This window comes from Phoxinus phoxinus, assembly GCF_949152265.1.
Source record: "Phoxinus phoxinus genome assembly, chromosome: 16".
In the NCBI taxonomy this organism is placed as follows: domain Eukaryota; kingdom Metazoa; phylum Chordata; class Actinopteri; order Cypriniformes; family Leuciscidae; genus Phoxinus; species Phoxinus phoxinus.
Window position 1 is genome coordinate 8,785,743 of NC_136891.1, and position 20,236 is coordinate 8,805,978.

A 20,236-nucleotide genomic window follows, 5' to 3' on the forward strand; every position below is an offset into this window, starting at 1 on the left:
TTCTATCTGAATTAGTATTGGCTGCAGATAAAGTACTAATTGTTGGTGATTTTAATATACACATTGATAATGAAAAAGATGCATTGGGATTGGCATTTAAAGACATTGTAAACTCAATTGGAGTTAGACAACACGTGTCAGGACCTACTCATTGCCGTAATCATACTCTAGATCTAATACTATCACATGCAGGGGCGGAGTGGGACCAAAAAATCTACCGGGAAATTTCGTAGACCACCGGCCCTACAGGGGGAGTTACAGTGGTGTAGTCTAGTTTTTTGTAGTGAGTATACTGTGACAGGTTTTATCAGCTGACAATAAAAAATAAAAAATAAAAAAAACATTATAGGCACAAATACAAATTTACTTTTAGAAATGGTGCTTTTGAAAGAAAATTGTGTTATTGTTTTGGCAAGTTTACTGTTTAAATTAAAACATGTATGAAAACTTGTGTGATATTCCTTTTTAAAATAAGTTTTAATAGATTTCATCATTATTATTATTTTACAGTACATTTTACTGTGCAATTTCTTTCATAATTTCTTTGAGTTTATACCGAACTTTTATTTTGACAGGTTGTCGTAAAGACATTACAGTTTCTGTGTGTGTATGATACGAATGAATGGCGATAGTTTTATCAAATGAAATGGTGAAATTCTCATGAAGTGACTCTCATAGCAGCTCTGTGATGAAGTTCACATGTGTACCTACATCATGTCCTCATAGCTACAGTGAAGCGCTGACACAAGCACGCGCTTGCTTCAGTGTGTGTGTGTGTGTAGTAGAGCACACATTGAGCGCTCATTCCCAGAGACGCTTTGAACAACTGCAGTCTCTTTGAGTTTTTAATATTCACGCGATTTGATCTGTGTCCATTGCAAACACAGACGCGGTGAATTTATGAATGAAAGTGTGAAAGTTCTGTCACAAAACGAAGTTGTTACGTATCCTCACGCTTTTTTTAGTGGGTACGGAAATACTTGGCATTTCCTATACGGCGTATACCTGCGTATCACGTAGACTACACCACTGTGGAGTTATGAATCTATAAAATAGATTTAGATTAAGAAAGCCACCGCTACTGGTCACATATGGTTAGATTGATTTGTTTATTGAATTGCTACCTTTTGAGTCTGCCCTTCTCAACGCCACCTTTCCCTTTTCTTTTTTGCCTTTCCATCATTTAGACCAGGGGTCTCCAAAACGTCGCTTGCGAGCTACCAGTGCTACCAAGGGGCCGTTCACATATTGCGTCTTTTGCGCGCTCGAGTTCGTTATTTCAAATGTAGGCGCGCGGCAAGTGCGCTCATAATTGAAGCGACGCGCTCATTTTTCCAGGTGCAGCGAGATGAAAAAAGAGAGAGGCTGCACAGTTTGACCAGCGGGCAGCGGCCGCACATCAGGCCGCCGGATGGTGTTGCTAACTTGCAATGTATAATTATTATCAGACCGGCCCTCGCGGCCTCAAAACAATACCGGCCCACCGGGAAAAGTCCTGACTCTCCCGATTGCCACTCCGCCCCTGATCACATGGAATAGATGTTGATGCCGTTGAAATACTGCAGCAGAGCGATGACTTCTCAGATCATTATCTAGTCTCGTGTAAATTACATTTAGCCAAGGCTGCAAAGCCGACTCCGTGTTATAAATATGTTAGACCTATCACTTCTGCCACTAAAGATTGCTTTATCAATAATCTTCCTAATCAGTTTCATCATCTCAGCATCCCGGATAGCTTAGAAGAAAATTTTAACTCTCTCTTTTCCAGCACTTTAGACACAGTTGCTCCGTTGCGCTTAAAGAAGATTTTTGAACTTCTTCACTTATAAGATCGATAATATCAGGGACAAAATTATAACTATGCAACCGTCTAATACAGTATCGCATCAGGAAGTGCATTGTAGTCTCTCTGAGGGAAAATTTGATTCATTCATTGCTATAGGAGAGGAAAAATTTTGCAAACTCGTCAAATCATCTAAATCGACAACGTGTATGTTAGACCCTATACCGACTAAGCTGCTGAAAGAGATGCTTCCAGATGTCATAGATCCTCTTCTTAATATCATTAATTCATCTTTGTCTCGAGGATACGTACCAAAAACCTTTAAGCTAGCTAGGATTAAACGCTTGTTAAAAAACAGCAACTTGATCCTACAAAACTAGTCAATTACAGGCCGATCTCTAATCTGCCATTTTTGTCAAAGATATTAGAAAGGCAGTATCCTCACAACTGTGTTCTTTTCTTGAAAGAAATTATATCTGCGAGGATTTTCAGTCCGGATTTAGACCGTACCATAGTACCGAGACAGCTCTCGTTAGAGTCACAAATGATTTGCTCTTATCATCCGATCGTGGTTGTATCTCTCTATTAGTATTACTTGATCTTAGTGCTACATTTGACACCATTGACCACAACATCCTTTTAAATAGACTCGAACATTATGTTGGCATTAGTGGAATTGCACTAGCATGGTTTAAATCATACTTATCTGACCGTTATCAGTTTGTAGCAGTAAATGAAGAGATGTCTTATCAATCACAAGTTCAGTATGGCGTACCACAAGGCTCAGTACTAGCACCGCTGCTGTTCACTCTGTATATGCTACCATTAGGAGATATCATTAGGAAACATGGAATTAGCTTTCACTGTTATGCCGACGATACTCAGCTGTATATTTCTTCAAAACCTAACGAAACTTACCAATTCACAAAATTAACGGAATGCATAGCTGATATAAAAAATTGGATGACTAGTCATTTCCTACTACTAAATTCAGAAAAAACAGAGATTCTAATTATTGGACAAAAAACTTCCACACGTAATAACCTAGAGTACTGTCTAACACTTGATGGCTGCTCTGTTAAGTCTTCGTCATCGGTTAGGAACCTGGGTGTGCTCTTTGATACCAATCTTTCATTTGAAAGTCATGTGTCTAGTATCTGTAAAACCGCTTTCTTCCATCTTAAAAATATATCTAAATTACGTCATATGCTCTCAATGAATAATGCAAAACAATTAGTTCATGCGTTTATGACCTCAAAGCTAGATTATTGTAATGCTCTACTGGGTGGTTGCCCTGCACGCTTAATAAACAAACTACAGCTGGTCCAAAACGCAGCAGCTCGAGATCTTACCAGAACCAGGAAGTATGACCATATTAGCCCCGTTCTGTCAACACTGCATTGGCTGCCTATTAAACATCGTATAAATTTTAAAATATTGCTGATCACTTACAAAGCACTAAATGGTTTAGCTCCGCAGTACTTGAGAGAGCTCTTAAAGCATTATAGTCCTTCATGTCTACTGCGATCTCGAAATTCCGGCCAGTTAATAATACCTAGAATATCAAAATCGACTGCTGGCGGTAGATCCTTTTCCTATTTAGCACCAAAACTTTGGAACAGTCTTCCTAACATTGTCCGGGAAGCAGACACACTCTGTCAGTTCAAATCTAGACTACATCTCTTCGGCCTAGCATACACATAACACATTATAGACTTCTATAATTCAATGTTAGGCTGCATAGTTTAGAACAGCCGGGACCGGGAACACTTCCCGTAAATCCTGATGTACTTGGTACATCATAAGAAGGATGGCGTCTACGCTAATATTAGTCTCTCTGTCTATCCCGAGGTTTACCGCTGTCCACCGGAACCAGGCCGGATCCAGATCTGATGAAGGACCAGCGCCAGGACACGACGACGACGCTGACCTGAAGTGTCAACCAGTCTCTCCTCCTCTCCAATCCGACTTCAACCAACCGGAACTGGACAAATACTCTGATTCATTCTGAACTTCTGACCTGTAATGCTCCTGAATCATAATCATACACTGTTCACTCATTGGCCAGAGGAGAACTGGCCCCCGACTGAGCCTGGGTTCTCCCAAGGTTTTTTTCTCCATTCTGTCAACTGATGGAGTTTTGGTTCCTTGCCGCTGTTGCCTTACCTTCTGGCTTGCTTAGTTGGGGACATTTAATATTCAACAATATTATAGATCTGCCTTAAAGGTGGACGATGATGAAATTGTTTTTTGTATTATTTTCATGTTATCACTGTGAAGCTGCTTTGATACAATCTGTATTGTAAAAAGCGCTATATAAATAAAGGTGACTTGACTTGACAAATCAGGTTATTAGAATGATTTCTGAAGATTCACTAAGATGAAGACTAGAGTAATGACTGCTGAAAATTCAGCTTTGCCATCATACAGAATAAATACTTTTGAAACTGTATAAAAAAAGAAAAGTTATTTTAAATTGTAATAATATGTTTCCTATTTGTATTTTTGATCAAATAAATGCAGCTTGAACATAAGTGACTTCTTTCAAAAATATTAAAAGCAAATTCCGACCCAAACCTTTTGAATGGTAGTAGTATTATTTATAATTGCAATACATTTTTTTTTAGAAGTTACACAAGTTACACAAAACTACTATTTTGATTTCATTGTTTTAAAGTAAAAAACAAAAAAAGAAGAAAAACTATATGCCATTTTTCTAAATACATTAGGAAATCTAATTCAATCATACCTGTATTAGTAATGACCGCACTTTAACCCTAGGAGGGCTTGAGTTGTGAAAAGAGCAAAGCTGCTGAGCAATCACAGCATGGGAAGCATCGCACACGGTTTTCATTAAACGGCACACGCTCGTATATTAAGAGACCTCTGGACCGTCGGCTCTGAAGGTAAAAACCTGCTGAGCACAAAAAACATCTCAATCAATACTCTCCTCACAAATGCCTCTGCTAGATTTTCAGCTGAATGTTTGTTGAAGTGTTTTACCTAACTAATGGATTTTTTCCGGTTCCGGCAGTCGCAATCACTACGCGGATTGGTAACAACATTATTTATATCTCATTATACTGTGTTTCAGATGCTACTCATTAATCACAAACCTATTCAAGTGAGAAGCAGGGATGAACACTACGTGCATCCAAGATTTTTAGCTTAGATTTGTTAAATGGAGCAGAATCACTTTTGTATCTTTTTATTCCACTCTTTCCTTTCCCACTATCACCAAGAAGAGAAATTGTATCGCTCCCATCCGTGCACTCTCAAGTCCACCCTCTCTGCTGCTTGAGATCCGTTAATACCTGAGTCAGGAAAACCCCTACACAGGAACAAAGCATCCCTCTCCGGCCTTCTGTTTCAACACGACATAATCCAAGTGGGTGGATGAATCTTGCTTTGAACGCTTGTCTGTTTTGAGACAGCTCAGTTATATATATATATACTGTATATATATATATATATATATATTTTTTTTTCTGTTCGAATCAGAGACAAAAACATGAAATGATGTGAGGGAAAAGCATAAATACAGCATTGATTGTACTAGTACAAAGGATGCAGACTACGGCTCCAACAAAAGATTCAGTGCTTTATAAGAGAAATTATGCAAAACGGCAGTGCGCTGAGTTCACATTCTGAAGTGGGAGTTCAAAATCACGAGATCCTTGCAGAGTTTGGCACAGAAAACAGAGAAACACATTCTAGTAAAACAGTTCCTCGAGAGAAAATTACCACAATATAAATAGCAATAATATAATAGAGGTATTGTTCCAACCACAGAAAGTGTAAAATGCAATTATCACATTTACAACGGACATTTTGCAGTTTAATAGCTTATACGTGAACAAGTCGAGATAGCATCCTGCACTGTTTTTCTGTTCTGTTTTGTCCATTTTTACAAATCCTGCTGTCACTGTGGAGAATAACAAGGGTTTTTGGGAAGCTAGAAATGCATTGCAGGATGCTGACAGAATGCCATTTGATCCTGGCATATAACGGTATTCCTTAAAGAGAGGAATACAGATGACAATGTAGTGAAGCCAGAGACAGATGAGTTTTTGAGGGGTCTCGCCTCCAAGTTTCGCATTGGGTAGGGTGAGTTTTGTGAGCGCACACACACACATACACACACATACACTCACACACACACACACACACACACACACACACACACACACACGGCTGTCTGTTATTGATCTAATATGATGTTCTTCCCACTTACAATGGGAAGTGGAATTACACGTTGGGTCACAAATAATAAATAAGCCAAAAAAAAAAATGTGTTGATGTTTGTGCTAATATATTACAGCAATAATAATTTGCATCGAATGAGGCTGGATGACTGTCTGTAACGTGCGATGAAACATTATTATGAATGCACGAGGAGCAGAAGCACAGTCTTAATAATTCACTGTAGTGTGCGTATTAGTAACTAGAAAAACATCTCATTCTTCACAGACACGCTATAACTGATTGTATCATCCATCTTTATCTTGGGCTCTGCTTGAAGATCTTAATTAAAATTCACTGCTTTATTGTTGCGCTCGAAAATACAGATTTTGGAACAAGGATTTTAGGATTAAATCAAAATCTCAAATTGAAACATGCGGTTCTCTGCGAGGTGAGTGTGATAGTGCTTATCTACAGTCGCTGTCACTTTGGAGCGCAAATTAAACCTCTTTTTCTCTGCTGAGCAAGGAAAAACCTCACTTTTCCTTGAAACTTGTGCTAGAAAATGCTGATGTTTTTGCACAAAACAGGACGTTCTTTGACGATTTTTTTTTTTTTTACAGAGAATCCATAACCTAATGCCTCGCTACCTACATACTGTAGCTACTGACAGCATGCTAACTGAAAGAAGCATAAGTGACTGATTTGAAACGCTCTGCATAGCATGCATCATTCAAATAGTGCGCAATGTGAGCCAAAGATAATCAGTAAAACCAGTTCATTACTGACAAACATAGGCCTACAACGTACAACTGTAAAGGCCTGTTCACACCAAGAATGAAAAATATAACTATAAATACTGTTCTAAGAGAATAGCAGAGTCCTCAAACACCGGACGTGAGCGGCACGACACGTTGTGATGCGATAAAAAGCAAAAAACCTTTATAATCAATGATGCTTTTTTGCAGATGTGCCAAAGAACCATTTTTGGGTTCCACAAATAACCTTTCAGTGATCAGGTACCTATTTCCTATTAGTATCAAACATATTTTAATAATCAAAAGAACCTTTTTCCACTATAAAGAACTTTTTGTACAGTAGAAAGGTTCCATGAATGTTAAAGGTTCTTTATGGGACAATCAATGGCAATAAAGAACTATTATTTTTAAGATTGACACTGCAGTGCGACGCGACACAACAATTTTTTTTAATATTAAGGTGAATTATTGCATTGCATTTATGCTACCTCTGAAAAGACATGAAAAGTCTTCAATCTCAGAATTTGGAATTTCCATCATTATTAATGGAATCGTTAAGGGACAAGAATCACTAAAAGCAATCGGAATTTTCCTTAACAAAAGGCTACCCAAATTTAATAATTTTCTTCAAGGGATAGTTTACTCACCCTCATGTCGTTCCAAACCAATAAGATTATCGTTCAATTCATCTTCGTCATTGTAAACCATCAAATAGACTTCATAGACCATCAATAGAAGGACAGAAATCTCTCAGATTTCATTAAAAAATATCTTCATTTGTGTTTTAAAGATGAATGAAAGTCTTATGGAATAATCAATGGCAAAATCTTCATGTTTGGGTCAACTACCCCTTTAAATTATTCACGATTCCCATTCCAAGGTGAGTAAATGAACTATGAAAGACTGAGTTGGATGACTTTCCCGTTAAAGGTTCTATTTGAACATGAACTAGTGCACTTCAGAGTGCCGTCAATGGGCACCATGCGGCACCGAAAACAAACAAACTGAATTCCAGCCTCAATTGCTGGTGTATCAACATGATCACTGCACTCTCAACTGTTCACATCTGCTGCTGGTACACAGAATTTCCATAATGCTTTACACCACTACTTCTATTATCAGTATGCTCCCAGAGAAACATCTGAAATAGAGAACGAAGTTTCAGAGTTAATGGTTTCGAAATGCCGAGATTCTAGTGCAAATTTAATGAGCATGTGCTCTCTCTGTTCCATAATTGGCTGCTGTTGCAATTTTAAAACCCCACTCGCTCAACATCTCTGGAAGATCGCCATCAGTCACATTCTCTCGTAAAGCAAATCAGAGGCGCATGAGAGGGAGGAAAACACTCAGTAAAGCATCATCTCTGATTGAGCATAATTGTCCCTCGCCTGAGAAACAGCTTTTGACAGCAAGCTATCTGCACCACACAGCTGCGGTGCTCAAACGCTGGATTTGGCGTCGCTGAAGACCCAGGGTAGAGCCAGGCGCCTTTGAGCGGTTGAAAGATATGATGGTGCACAGTCCAAAAAGTCATGATCAGTCTTACGGTCCAATTACTGACAGACAATCACTTGTTGGTGCATTCAGAATGAAAACCAATTAAAATCAAATGGACTTTTTGGGTTTGTAGGATATTCAAATTGTTGTTTGTTGGGTTTTTTCCCCAACAATTTCAGTGGGAGATGGGTTTTGAAAATGCATCATCGCTAAGAAAATAAAACTGAAAGTAGCAATGGTCAGCCTGGCACTGTAAAAAATATTTTTATGATTTGTTATCACAACTTTTTAGCTTTTGTCAAATCAACTTTGATAACTAATGTGTGAAGATAACATACTGTACTATTGAGTTTCTGTTTATTAAACCATTCTTCTTCATTGTATTAACTCAAATTTTTAATTACAACGAACTCAACATTTTAAGGTAACTTGCTTTTTTAAGTTAAACCAACATTTTTTTTACAGTGGTGAACACATTTAACAGTAGTATTGTGTCTATTCATCTTTAAAGGGATAGTTCACCCAAAACTGAAGATTTTGTCATTTAATTATCACGTCATTCCAAACCCGTATGAGTTTACTTCTTCCATGCGAAAGCAATGGAGAATGTTTAACACACTTTTTAACGAGAGAATGAGAAATGAGAGAAGTAGCAATGTCTGATTCATGAGTGAATCATTCTTTTGAGTGGGATGTTCTCGGCTGTTCCGGTTCACAAAACCAGTATAATCAATTCACACACAAATTAGACTGATCCTGTTCTCAAGTTCAAAATTGACTCAATGACATTGTTCCAACGGCTAAAAGGCAAGCTCACTGTGAATAATGGTTTAAAAATGTCTGTTCCTGACACAAAGCTATTGTATGACTTCAGAAGACTTGTATAGTTATATCATCAAACACTTTAATTACATTTTTTTATGGTGTGTTTGAATCTTTTTTTGGAAGATTAAGAACCGCGTCCAATTGCATACAAAAAATATGACCAAATTTCTCTGTTCATGTTCTATGGAAGAAGACATCCTACAGGTTTAGAGCAACAAGAGGGCGAGTAAATGATGACAGAACTTTCATTTTTTTGAGTGAACTGTTCCTTGAACACATATTCAGGTTACTCAGACACCGGGGAAACTTCATTCTGAAGCACGAATGAGAATTCATCTATTCTTATGCTGACTTAGCATATGACAAATGTCGCACATCAAATGGTGTTTATATTCAATACCCGCTATTCAATCCTGTCCTTCAACCGCAATTCTCTAAATTCTTGTTCTAAATGCATTCTGCCACATAAATGCTTGGCTTAAAAATAACAGTCTATTTTCCATTACCTTTTGCACTGCAGAGGTCATGACAGGTTTCATCATTCTGGTGCACAGGTCGTAATGCACACTAAAGCTGTTATTTCTCTGCCACTGTACCGCCTTTATTGCAGATACCTAGGTGATCATATTGAAGAAGAGCATCAAATGCATTTAGACTCTGAAAAACAATATGGAAAGAGAAAATAAAAGGAGACTTCTTACCCTTCCTTCCTCTGTCTAGGCAGACCTGAGTAGAGAGAAATAAGAGGTTATACATTTGAGATTGCAAGCAGGAGACACAAAATAACCAAGAGCCTCATGGGGACAGCAGGGCTTTGATATTCTGATGAGGCTGTGGAGACGAGTCAAGAAATCAGATGTTCGTATCGACTTTGTTTGCATGAGTGAATTGGAAGCGGGAATCAATGATTACCTGTGTGGTGTCTTAATCCCTTTCATTATTAAAAGGGAAATATGAGAGTGAAGGTGGGCTATCGAAATTCAGCATATCTGTGGCTACAAAAGCACTGATCACATCTTTTTGGGCTTTCATTTTTCAGTCATATCAACTGTGCTGTCACATGACTGCAAACGATTACAAATGATAGAGCAAAATGTATAAACATAATAAGCTACCAGTGCTGGAAGGCATACACTGTTAATATATATATATATATATATACCGGTATAATCAGTCATGGCAACTTATGTTTTTACATTACTTTAACATTTACAAATAATTTAAGCAATTTCAACTTTTTTAATACAATATTTATATGAGATTCATGAGTTACATGAGATTCAACTTTTTAAGTCATTTTAATGTAATTTAAGTTGAATGACTTGTACAACCAAGTTGATTCTACTTAATTTAAAGTAGCAACTGAACTTGTGTTTTTAAGTTGACATGGGTGGACATTTTTACAGTTTACTTTACAGTATACTTTGAAGCTAATGAATAAAACAATTTTTTTTTTTTTTTTCAAAATAAACATAATAGGCTTAAAAAAATAGCTACGGGTGAATAAAATTCCTTTACAGATATGCAGGAAATGGCCTGGACAGTTATTGTGCTCTCAAGGTCATTCAAACCAATCAGACACTGCTCTGGTCTAATGTGGGCCTGAAGCCATAATGCTGATGTTTATTGCTTTATAGGCATCAGAAGAAGAAGATGAACCCAAGGCAGGGAACACATTTCTTCAATTCTGGACTGGAGAGTACAATATATTAAATAAACTGCTTTTGTGGAAGACAATATCCCCACCAATTTGTACTGTAATAGGCAGCTGTTTGAGGGAGACATTTTTGCAGAACATCTTTAGTCTTTTCTCTGAAGACATTTTACTTGAAGATGCAGCCTTAAAAGAATAGTTAACCTAAACATAAAAATGTTGACATTATTTACTTGACATTAAATGTTTGACATTACATTTCATTATCTTCATGTTAAACCTGTATGTTGTATTTATCACCTGGAACACAAAAGGAGACCTTCTGTTAAAAAAATAAATACAGATATTTCTTTACCATAAATGCTACCTTAGAGTAGCATATACCTTAAGGTACTACTAAAAACCTTATAGGGTAAATAAGGTACAACGACAGTTTTTAAGGGTAATGTTGTAAGGGTACACGCTGTTGTACTCTATACACTCTTTTTCTGAGAGTGTAACAATAATAAACACATGTAATGTAATGTATAACCACAGAAGAAAAAGGTGAACTATTCCTTTAAGATTTTCAAAATCAAGCACCATTTTCATCTAAAACTATTCTGACAATTTCACTCTGCTGGAAGCATTAATTAGCAAAAACACAGGGGGAAAAATAACAAAATAAGTCATTATTTCTTGCTTCCCCTTTGTGCTTGTTTTTGTCTCTGTGCCTTTTGTTTTCACCCAGAAATCCAACTTGCATCTGAATACCTCAGGCCGTAATCAACCTTTTCTTTCTTACAAAAGCTGAGAAAGTCTGCCGTAGCTGAAATTAAAACTTGTACAAACCACCAGTAAAGAATAAAGTCATGATTCCCTGGGATCTCTGACTGATTTACGGAAGGGGAGACAGAGAAATGAGCCGACGTGCACTGATGAGATTTCATTTTTCCTTGATTTAACTTTGATTAAAATGCCTGGTGGTAGGTGGGCAGACTTGTAAATCTGCGACCACTGGAGCGAGTACCCATTGGGCCTTTTTTAATGAAACTTCAATTTAGAGCAGGATAATACGATATTGCAGGGAACATTACCTGTGCTTCACACACTTGACAAGCTGATAAAGCACTCCGCTTGGACTGCGTATGTCTGCAGTTTTCTAAAGACAGTCCAATCAAAATCCATTTATACACAGAGAAATGTATGCGAGTGATTCTTTAATTAGGATTATGTAGGATGAAGAAGAAATAATATAGCTTCAAATATTTTATTGTCTTACTTTATTGCGTTTGAAATCTCACGTTTGAAGTACACACACACACTATACATACAGTACAGTATATATAAACACACACACACATACTCATAAAAGCTCAGCTCATCAGTTGATGGATGTTCAAATATTCCCATTCAAGAGGGGCCTCGCTTATACAAGGCAGCATAAGACAAGAATATATATCAGTATATGCTGATAAAAACAACCCAGCCAGCAAAAAGTCGTCTATTAGACGTTGAATAGACGTAATTTTTACGGTCTAATTACGGTCCACTGAAGGTTGAAAATGAAAATTGAAAAGACGTCAAATTTGTCCGACTTTTCAACGTTTAAATTTTTTTTATAACTTTGACGGAATATGTAAAACTCTTTAAATTTATTTAAGATAATAATGAACATGGTTTGGTAGTTTGTTTTCTCTGTTGTTTTAGCATGTATAACAGACTTATCCTAGCTGTCTTAGATTATCAGTTGAAAACATTTTAGATGATCAGTTGAAAACACGTAGTCAAACAGTCCGGCCAAAACTACTTAGTTGAAATCACGTCGTAAACCAGTCCAAGGCGGACCGACATATTTTCAACCATATTTCAACGTTGAAAGACGGTAATTGTTTACTGGGAAGGCATTGTAGTGCCACAGAAAAGAAATTGCATTCAAATATGTTTTACAACAAGAGATCACAGTCATATTGGATATGGCAGCGCACTGAATCACTTGAGCGTGTCCAACAGGAGGATGAATGACTACACCACACGTGTCAACAGGAAGAGCAAGGCAGTCTGGGAAAAAGCTAGTGTTCTGGCAGGATAAGACGCTAATCATCTCTCTCGTTCTGTCTATGTCTCTAGCATGGAATTGTAGCGTAATTCCTGCCGAGGTGGGATAATATTGAAGGTTTCAGATGAATGGTTAGGAGGAGGCTGATTAAGCCATTTCATCAGCCTATTGTGATACTGCGCTGACAGCCCTAAGAGCTTATTCCTGTGAAGCCTTGTTATTAAGTTTCTCCAGATAAGTTTAAGTGTCTGTGACTGGCATTTTGCATTATTTGCTGGGTTCACTGTACTGATGAGTGACTGTAACGGTTTGGGTCGCTGTGTCATTTCAGTTACTCGATGTCTGTCCGCCTAAAATTACTTTTATATTTTGAATGTCTTCTCTGATGAAACATTATAAAACATTATAATTAAACAGGTTACTTACAGTTCATAGGATTGCTGGCGGATTCAATATGGTTGCACCGCTCCATCTTGTAATACCTGTTTCTGCATCATATTATGACCGGCTAACAAAGCAATGCTGAAATAAACCAAACAGTTATATGTATATCACTTTTGTCAGTAGTATTTTAAAATAAATAAATAAATCTAATATGTATAGTTAGGGTCTAACGCAATCACAAGTAGAGGAAACTTTTTTCTATTATTGAAATTATCCCATCATTTGTAAACGAAATAGCCTTTTTTCTAAATAATCATATATATATATATATATATATATATATATATATATATATATATATATATATAATGTATATATACACATACATATACAGTATATTTAGAAAAAAGCTATATATACATATATTCATTTAAAATAATATAAGGATGCATTAAATTGATTAAACGTGACAGTAAAGACATTAATAATGTTACAAGTAATCGCTGTTCTGTCAAACATATTATTCATCAAATAGTATTGAATAATGTATTGGTTATTTTAAGTAGCACATCTGTTTTCAACATGTTTATTATAATGATTTTGAAGGATCATGTGGCACTAAAGAGTAACGGCTCATTTAATACATTTAAAATGTATTCAAATATAATTTTAAACTGTAATAATATTTCACAATTTTTTTATCAAATAAATGCAGCCTTGGTGAGGATAATAGACTTTCAAAAACATTCAAAAAAAAAAATGTCTTACCATCTCCAAACTTGTGAACAGGAGTGTAAATTATGTTTATTATGATTGATTGGTTAACCTTTTCAAATATGAAACAACCCCACAAATTTGCTGAATACCAAATACTAGGAGCTGATATGTAAACATAGGTGGTCATATGTAAATCTGCTCATGGGTGTGACATCAATCCCCATTTTTGCTGCATAAATCTCCATAAATAGTTTCTGTGGACTAAGAGAAAGCTTTGCTTTATGAATGTCAGAGCATGTCTACATGGAACATCAAACTTTTTTATTTCAAAAGAGCCAGAAAATCCTGTTTTCCAAGATATGTCTGCTCTATTGGATTGAATCTACTTATATAAAAGAAATATCTGAACCTGACATTAACCATGATGATGAAAAAAATGAAGCACCAGGGATCGCTGCTCGTGTCACTTCTTTCGTGAGCAGTGATACACGTACACACACACACACACACACACACACACACACACACACACACACACACCAATGCCAAAATGTGGCACAGCTTCAAATTGAGGATATGAGACTTTTTTGAGGACAAGCTGGCTTTGATAGGAAACATCCCACAGATGAAATCACAGGGAGAAAGATTGCAGCCTCTGCCAGCATATCTGCGCTTTAGAAGTGAAAATAGAGCAGCACGGATTGATTATTTTAAAAGAAGGAGAGATAAAGATGTAAATTAACTTTGAACATGTTCGTACACACTAACAGAGGAACACAGATCTTTTTGGCTTGCCTCCCCAGTCTCTGGCAAAATATAGAACAAACACAGAGCATGCTCAGTTTTTGACTTAAAATTTTGTTTAGAATTTTGTTATATTTAATGCATTACCTCAGTTTTTGTTAAGTCCCTAATGCAAGCTGAAAATGAATGCTGCCATTCAAATGTTTTTCTATTCAGGTCAAATTGAAGAACGATTCACTCACAGCCCGAATTCAACCAGGAAATATAGTTAATTTTTGCTCCTTGCCTTTGTCGTTGTCCAACTCCCATTCGGATCGGACATCAGATTGACTGCCAGTCTCATGCAGAAAGACACAACCAACATACATAGCAGCTCACAGACAGAGTGAAGCTTTAAATTCCCAAATCAATACAACATTAATTGCGCTGAGAAGCAATATATATATATTTAATGATAGGAAACCATTATGCTGAAGACTAGAGACTTTTTTTAACTGTGTAAGCACACTGTAATTTGTCAGTTGTTAAATGTAACCATGTGGGGGGTTGGGGGTTTTTGGGGTGGGGGGGGGGAGTATATTTAAGATTATATATTTATTGTATAATCTTACCTGTACAGTATATTATCATATTATCTTTTTTTTAAAAAATAGTCCAGTACAATGTACAAAACAATCTGCCTAGCAACAAGACGAACACCGCAATACTACTGATACAAATAATGATGACAATGACATGGAGATTAGGAAATATTGGGGAATACTGGATGATGCGGTTGACTAATTAGAATCCAGTATTCCATAGACTTGTTTAATAATAATGAATAAAGAATGATCATGCTAAATGGATTGAAAGCAATTGTGAAACAGAAATAAACTGACAAGACAAAACTAAATAAGAGGCTTCTAATGACAATTCATTGAACATGAATGAACATGTCCCCTCTTTAATCCACCCTTGCCTTTAGTGTAAGTGTTAAATGATTATACAGCACCCAGGTGGGTTTTTGTGTGAATTGTGTTGACTTTCTCTTGTCCAGGGTTCACGAGGGAGAAACTCAATCTAACATCCTGGCCCATAGACATCTGTCTGAGGATACAAGCTGACAGGAAGCCAAATATAATGCTGATTAGAGCCTGTGGATGTGCAGAAGCGATTTGTAATAGCTGTCAGCATCCATTTTTCAACAGAAGGCAACATGCTGTCAGTCATAGACAGCAGGATAGTTGGCAATGAGTTTGAACAGCTTGATTCTTGGCTATTTGTTCAATCTAAAGTAATCAGGGTCATACATTAACTTTGTGCCACACCTGCCAATGGTGGGTGAATTGAGAAAATGTTCCGGCAAAATGTCTCTTAAAGGCCACGTCCCCAAAAATGTCTAAATATATATATTTTGCCCCTATGTCAATGGGATTCGGTAGCGGTTTTCACCGTCAGTCGCAGCATCATATACAACTTGAGCAAGTTTACAGTCTGTGAAACTACTGAATATGGTTGCTTTCTTAATATGAGGAATATTCCTATTGTGTCACCAAATGGACTTCTGGACAGAGCAAAAAACTTTTCATTTCCTCTGAGGTAAAGTTATTAGATGACGTGTGGGTCACAACATTTAGCAGGCAAATTGTACGTCTTTGATTTAAAATGCTCACGTTGTGTCAACAGCAAGTTCCAGAAAAGTTCTTAGTGTTCAATTCTAATTTGATCATGTATTATGCTAGCCTGGGTTTCCCCATGCTGCCTTGCGCATGACGAGGACTGATGTTAGCCAGGCTAGTATTATGCTGCAATTCTGACCCAAGGTCAGAAGTTACTGACCAAATGGTTTTATTTAGTCGCTTAAACCAATTTAGCATTTTCACTTAGGGATTGACCTTGAATGTAATTCTGCAAATTTCCATGTCTATGTAAATTCATTCTGCAGTTCTATTCTATTTCTATTCTTTTTGGTCAGTAAGATTTTGTTTTTGTTTTCTTGAAAGAAAGGAATATACTTTTATTTTAGGGTATGTGATGATGTGGGGCTATTTTAATTCCAAAGGCCAAGAGAACTTTATCAGGATGCATAGTATCCTGGATCCAAATAACTGGCCTTTAAAAATAAAAATCTGCTGCCTCTATGGGAATTTAACATAGGGGTGTCCTGCACCCTTTATTTTAAGGAAGAACATTGATTTATTTACGATACATTATTCATTCACAAAGAAAACCGGTGTCCTTAACGGTTGGATTTTTCCTCATTTTTTTAATTAAGGCATTAAGATCAATTTCCAAAAGATGATTTTTTTATTTATATGCAACTTTAGCATGGGTGTCTAAACTTATGCATAGTACTGTAACCCTAAACCAAGCCCTTATTTGAGTAAGGACAATGTAATACGTCACCTTAAAATAAAGTGTAACCAAACATTACCTAGAAAATACCTTGCATAGCCAGGTGTAACTTGTGCCATCAAGTCAGGTCCAGACAATCTACCATCTGACCAAAAATTAACATCTGAGATTAAATGCTGATGAGAAGAAAATGATCTACATAACACAACCTAGACACTCAACAACGAGAAAATACGACAAAGATATAGTATGAATGTAAGGTGCTGCTATATTGAGAATGCACATGCCCTGCGATACAACCTCCCAGAGCATGTGCAGCTCCCTCAGCATGTTTCTCACCGGGAAGCGGAACAGAGCTGACAGGACCTGCAAGGTACATCTGAGGCGATCAGTGTTTCTCTGGTGAAACAAATGCCGAGACAGCTGTTCCAGCTGGCTGAGTAAAGCTGACCTCAGACAGAGCACTCCGGAGGTGAATCTGTGGAAAGGTATCAGAGATTCAATGTGTTTGAAGCTACAGCCAGCAGCAGAGCGTTTGGGATCCAGCCTTGTCTGTAGACTATTGTGTGATGTGGTAAAGTGGTTCTGACTCAGAGAATAAGCCGACAGCGAATAAACAAAGCAATGCGAGTTATTCAATGAAACATTCAGATTTAAATCCCAACAACAATGTAGATGCACTTTAAAAGACACACAAAACGAGGCAACAGACTACAGTTGTCCTTGGAAAACCTTTTTTTTAATCACACATTCCTTAAAGGGATAGTTCACCCAATAACGAAAATCCTGTCATCATTTACTCACCCTCATGTTGTTACAAACATGTATGGCTTTCTTTCTTCTGTGAGACACAAAATAAGGAATTTGAAGAATGGGGTCCAAAAAATAACATGTCTACAAGACCTTTTCTAAGGGCCATGATGGAGCATTCAATCCTGGTGATAACTCTAATTTCACACGCACATTACAAAAAAAATTAATATGTGACGAAGTATTGGATCAGAGCATTAGTTCTTGCCGTGTAAATTCAGCCACGGAGCTGTGAGGATAGGGAGAGCTTTATTCAGACATTCTAGACAGTGCAGAAGGCTAAGCGACCATGTAAAAAAATCCAGGTAAACATTTGTTAATGAATTCCTCCTACACTGTTCGGATTGTGCAAGGAGAAATAGAAACAGGTTAGAATGTCAGGATATAACTGCTTCTCTATGCGGTGGATGTGGGCTTTCAAGACAGAGTGCTAAAAGCACCGATCAAATCTATACAGATAACAAACTAATGGAATACATGATTAACAGCGCTCTAAATGGAAAGAACTGTTGATACTTCCCTTGTGTGTGATATATACTGTATACCACACACACACACACACACACACACACAATATATATACTGAAATCATTATATATATATATATAATATATATATATATATATATATATATATATATATATATATATATATAAACACAAAATACATTTTTATTTGAATATAATTGTCAAATGTAATTTATTCCTGTGATGGCAAAGCTGAATTTTGGCATCATTACTCCAGTCTTCAGTCACGATTCTTCAGAAATCATTCTAATATGTGGATCAATGTAAAAAGAAAAGAAAAAAAAGTTGTTCTGCTACATATTTATGTAAGCCATGATACATTTTATTTTTTCAGTATTCTTTGATGAATAGAAAAATTAACAGCGTTTATTTGCATTTATTAAATCATTTATTAAATAGAAATCTTTTGTAACATTATAAATGTCTTCACTGTCAGTTGATCAAATTTGATGCATCCTGGATTATTAAAAGTACATTTCTCTCTCTTTTAAATCTCACCACAAATGTTTTAATGGTATCATTTTGTCCCACAACATTGTTAAGCAGCAAAAACTGTTTTCAACATTGAAAATAAAACAAAAAAAAAAATCTATAAAACAAAACTATATATAAAATTGAAAAATCGAAATATATATTTGCCCTATCATTAAGATTAGGGTTGGTAAGATTTTACAAATGTTTTAGAAAAATTATTATACATTTATTTGATTAAAAATACAATATTGTCAAATATTATTACAATTTAAAATAACTTTCTAAAATAATTGTAATATGTAATTAAATCCTGTGATAGAAAAGCAGAATTTTCAGCAGCCATCATTCCAATATGTTAATTTTGTGCTTAAGAAGCATCTTACTATCAATGTGGAAAACAGTTTTGCTAATTAATATTCATATTTATTTGATTTTGGAAACCATGATACATCTTTTTTTAGGATTCTTTGATGATTAGAAAGTTTAAAAGATTTTCTTGGAAACAATGTAAAAGTCTATTGACCAATTCCTTGCTAAATACAAAATATTAATTTATTTAAAACGTAATCTTAAGAACCCAAACTTTTAAACAGTATCATATCTTGATTGTTGAGGAACTCTATACATTTAAAAAAGTTGACTCGAGAATAAAAGTCTTGTCTAGTTAGAGCGACAGGACAGACTGTCCTGTTGAGCACAGAAGAAACTGCCAAATAATTCCAAATAGTTATATTTTTGGGGTTAACATCTGTCTGGTACAGCGGGACAATATAAAACTTCCTTGTACTAGTCCTGGGACTATAAGCATTAATGACGACTCCATCTAATGTCAATGAAATAACAAGATGGTTCTATGTGAGTGCATTTAAAAGAAAACTCCCTCTCCAAAATCTGTGATTTGGGTCAGGAGCTGGCAACATGCCAATGTGGCTCTCAGGAGAAGCTGTTCAATGGTGAGTAATTTGACAGCAGGTTGGATTTTGTTTCTTGGAGATAACAACAGGCTGTGAAGATGATTACGGGGCACCGACTGAAACCGCCGCTACACGCTGACAGTCCTGTGGCTTTTTACTTGAGGTGCAAACTCTCAGAGCAGAATGGAGTGCTCAGAAAAGGTCCAATACCACTGACGGGAAAATACAAGCGAGGTAGATTCCAGTTTTGCACTCGACCATGCAGGAGCTGAAGCATCTTGTTTAATTAGGTAATGTAGAGCTTAGTAAAGCAGGCCTGAAATGTGGCTGTGGCAAACATCATATTGCTCATATTTACATGGAGGGATTTAAACAAATCACTTAAGTTGGTATGTAACTTGTCCAGCTCAATTCGCTTTATAGGCATAAATGATGCAGTCTCTTAAATCATGCAGCTTGTTCAGGAGAGGTCCTATTACGTTTCTAAGTGATCTAACTCAATGGACGATAAATGAAGCACCCATTCCCCCCCTCCGTAAACTTGCATTAAAGCAGGAAACCGAGCTTGAGACCAGAATATAGCAACTCTTTT

The 20,236-nt window shown here is 36.5% G+C and overlaps 1 protein-coding gene across 2 annotated transcripts in view; it reads right to left on the minus strand.

Moving 5' to 3' along the window:
* The window catches only part of galnt14 (UDP-N-acetyl-alpha-D-galactosamine:polypeptide N-acetylgalactosaminyltransferase 14 (GalNAc-T14)), an 86,978-nt gene that overhangs the window by 51,543 nt on the left and 15,199 nt on the right, over positions 1–20,236 (minus strand). Inside the window, exons 2-5 of one of the 2 annotated variants that reach the window (XM_079639015.1) lie at positions 17,259–17,397; positions 16,999–17,064; positions 9,747–9,771; positions 9,552–9,659 (exon numbers count right to left, since the gene is read on the minus strand). In XM_079639015.1, the coding sequence (XP_079495141.1) occupies positions 9,552–9,587 (36 nt within the window). In that variant the 5' untranslated portion in view covers positions 9,588–9,659; positions 9,747–9,771; positions 16,999–17,064; positions 17,259–17,397. The remainder of the gene's footprint in view (positions 1–9,551; positions 9,660–9,746; positions 9,772–16,998; positions 17,065–17,258; positions 17,398–20,236) is intronic. The other variant, XM_079639016.1, reaches the window with a different exon arrangement.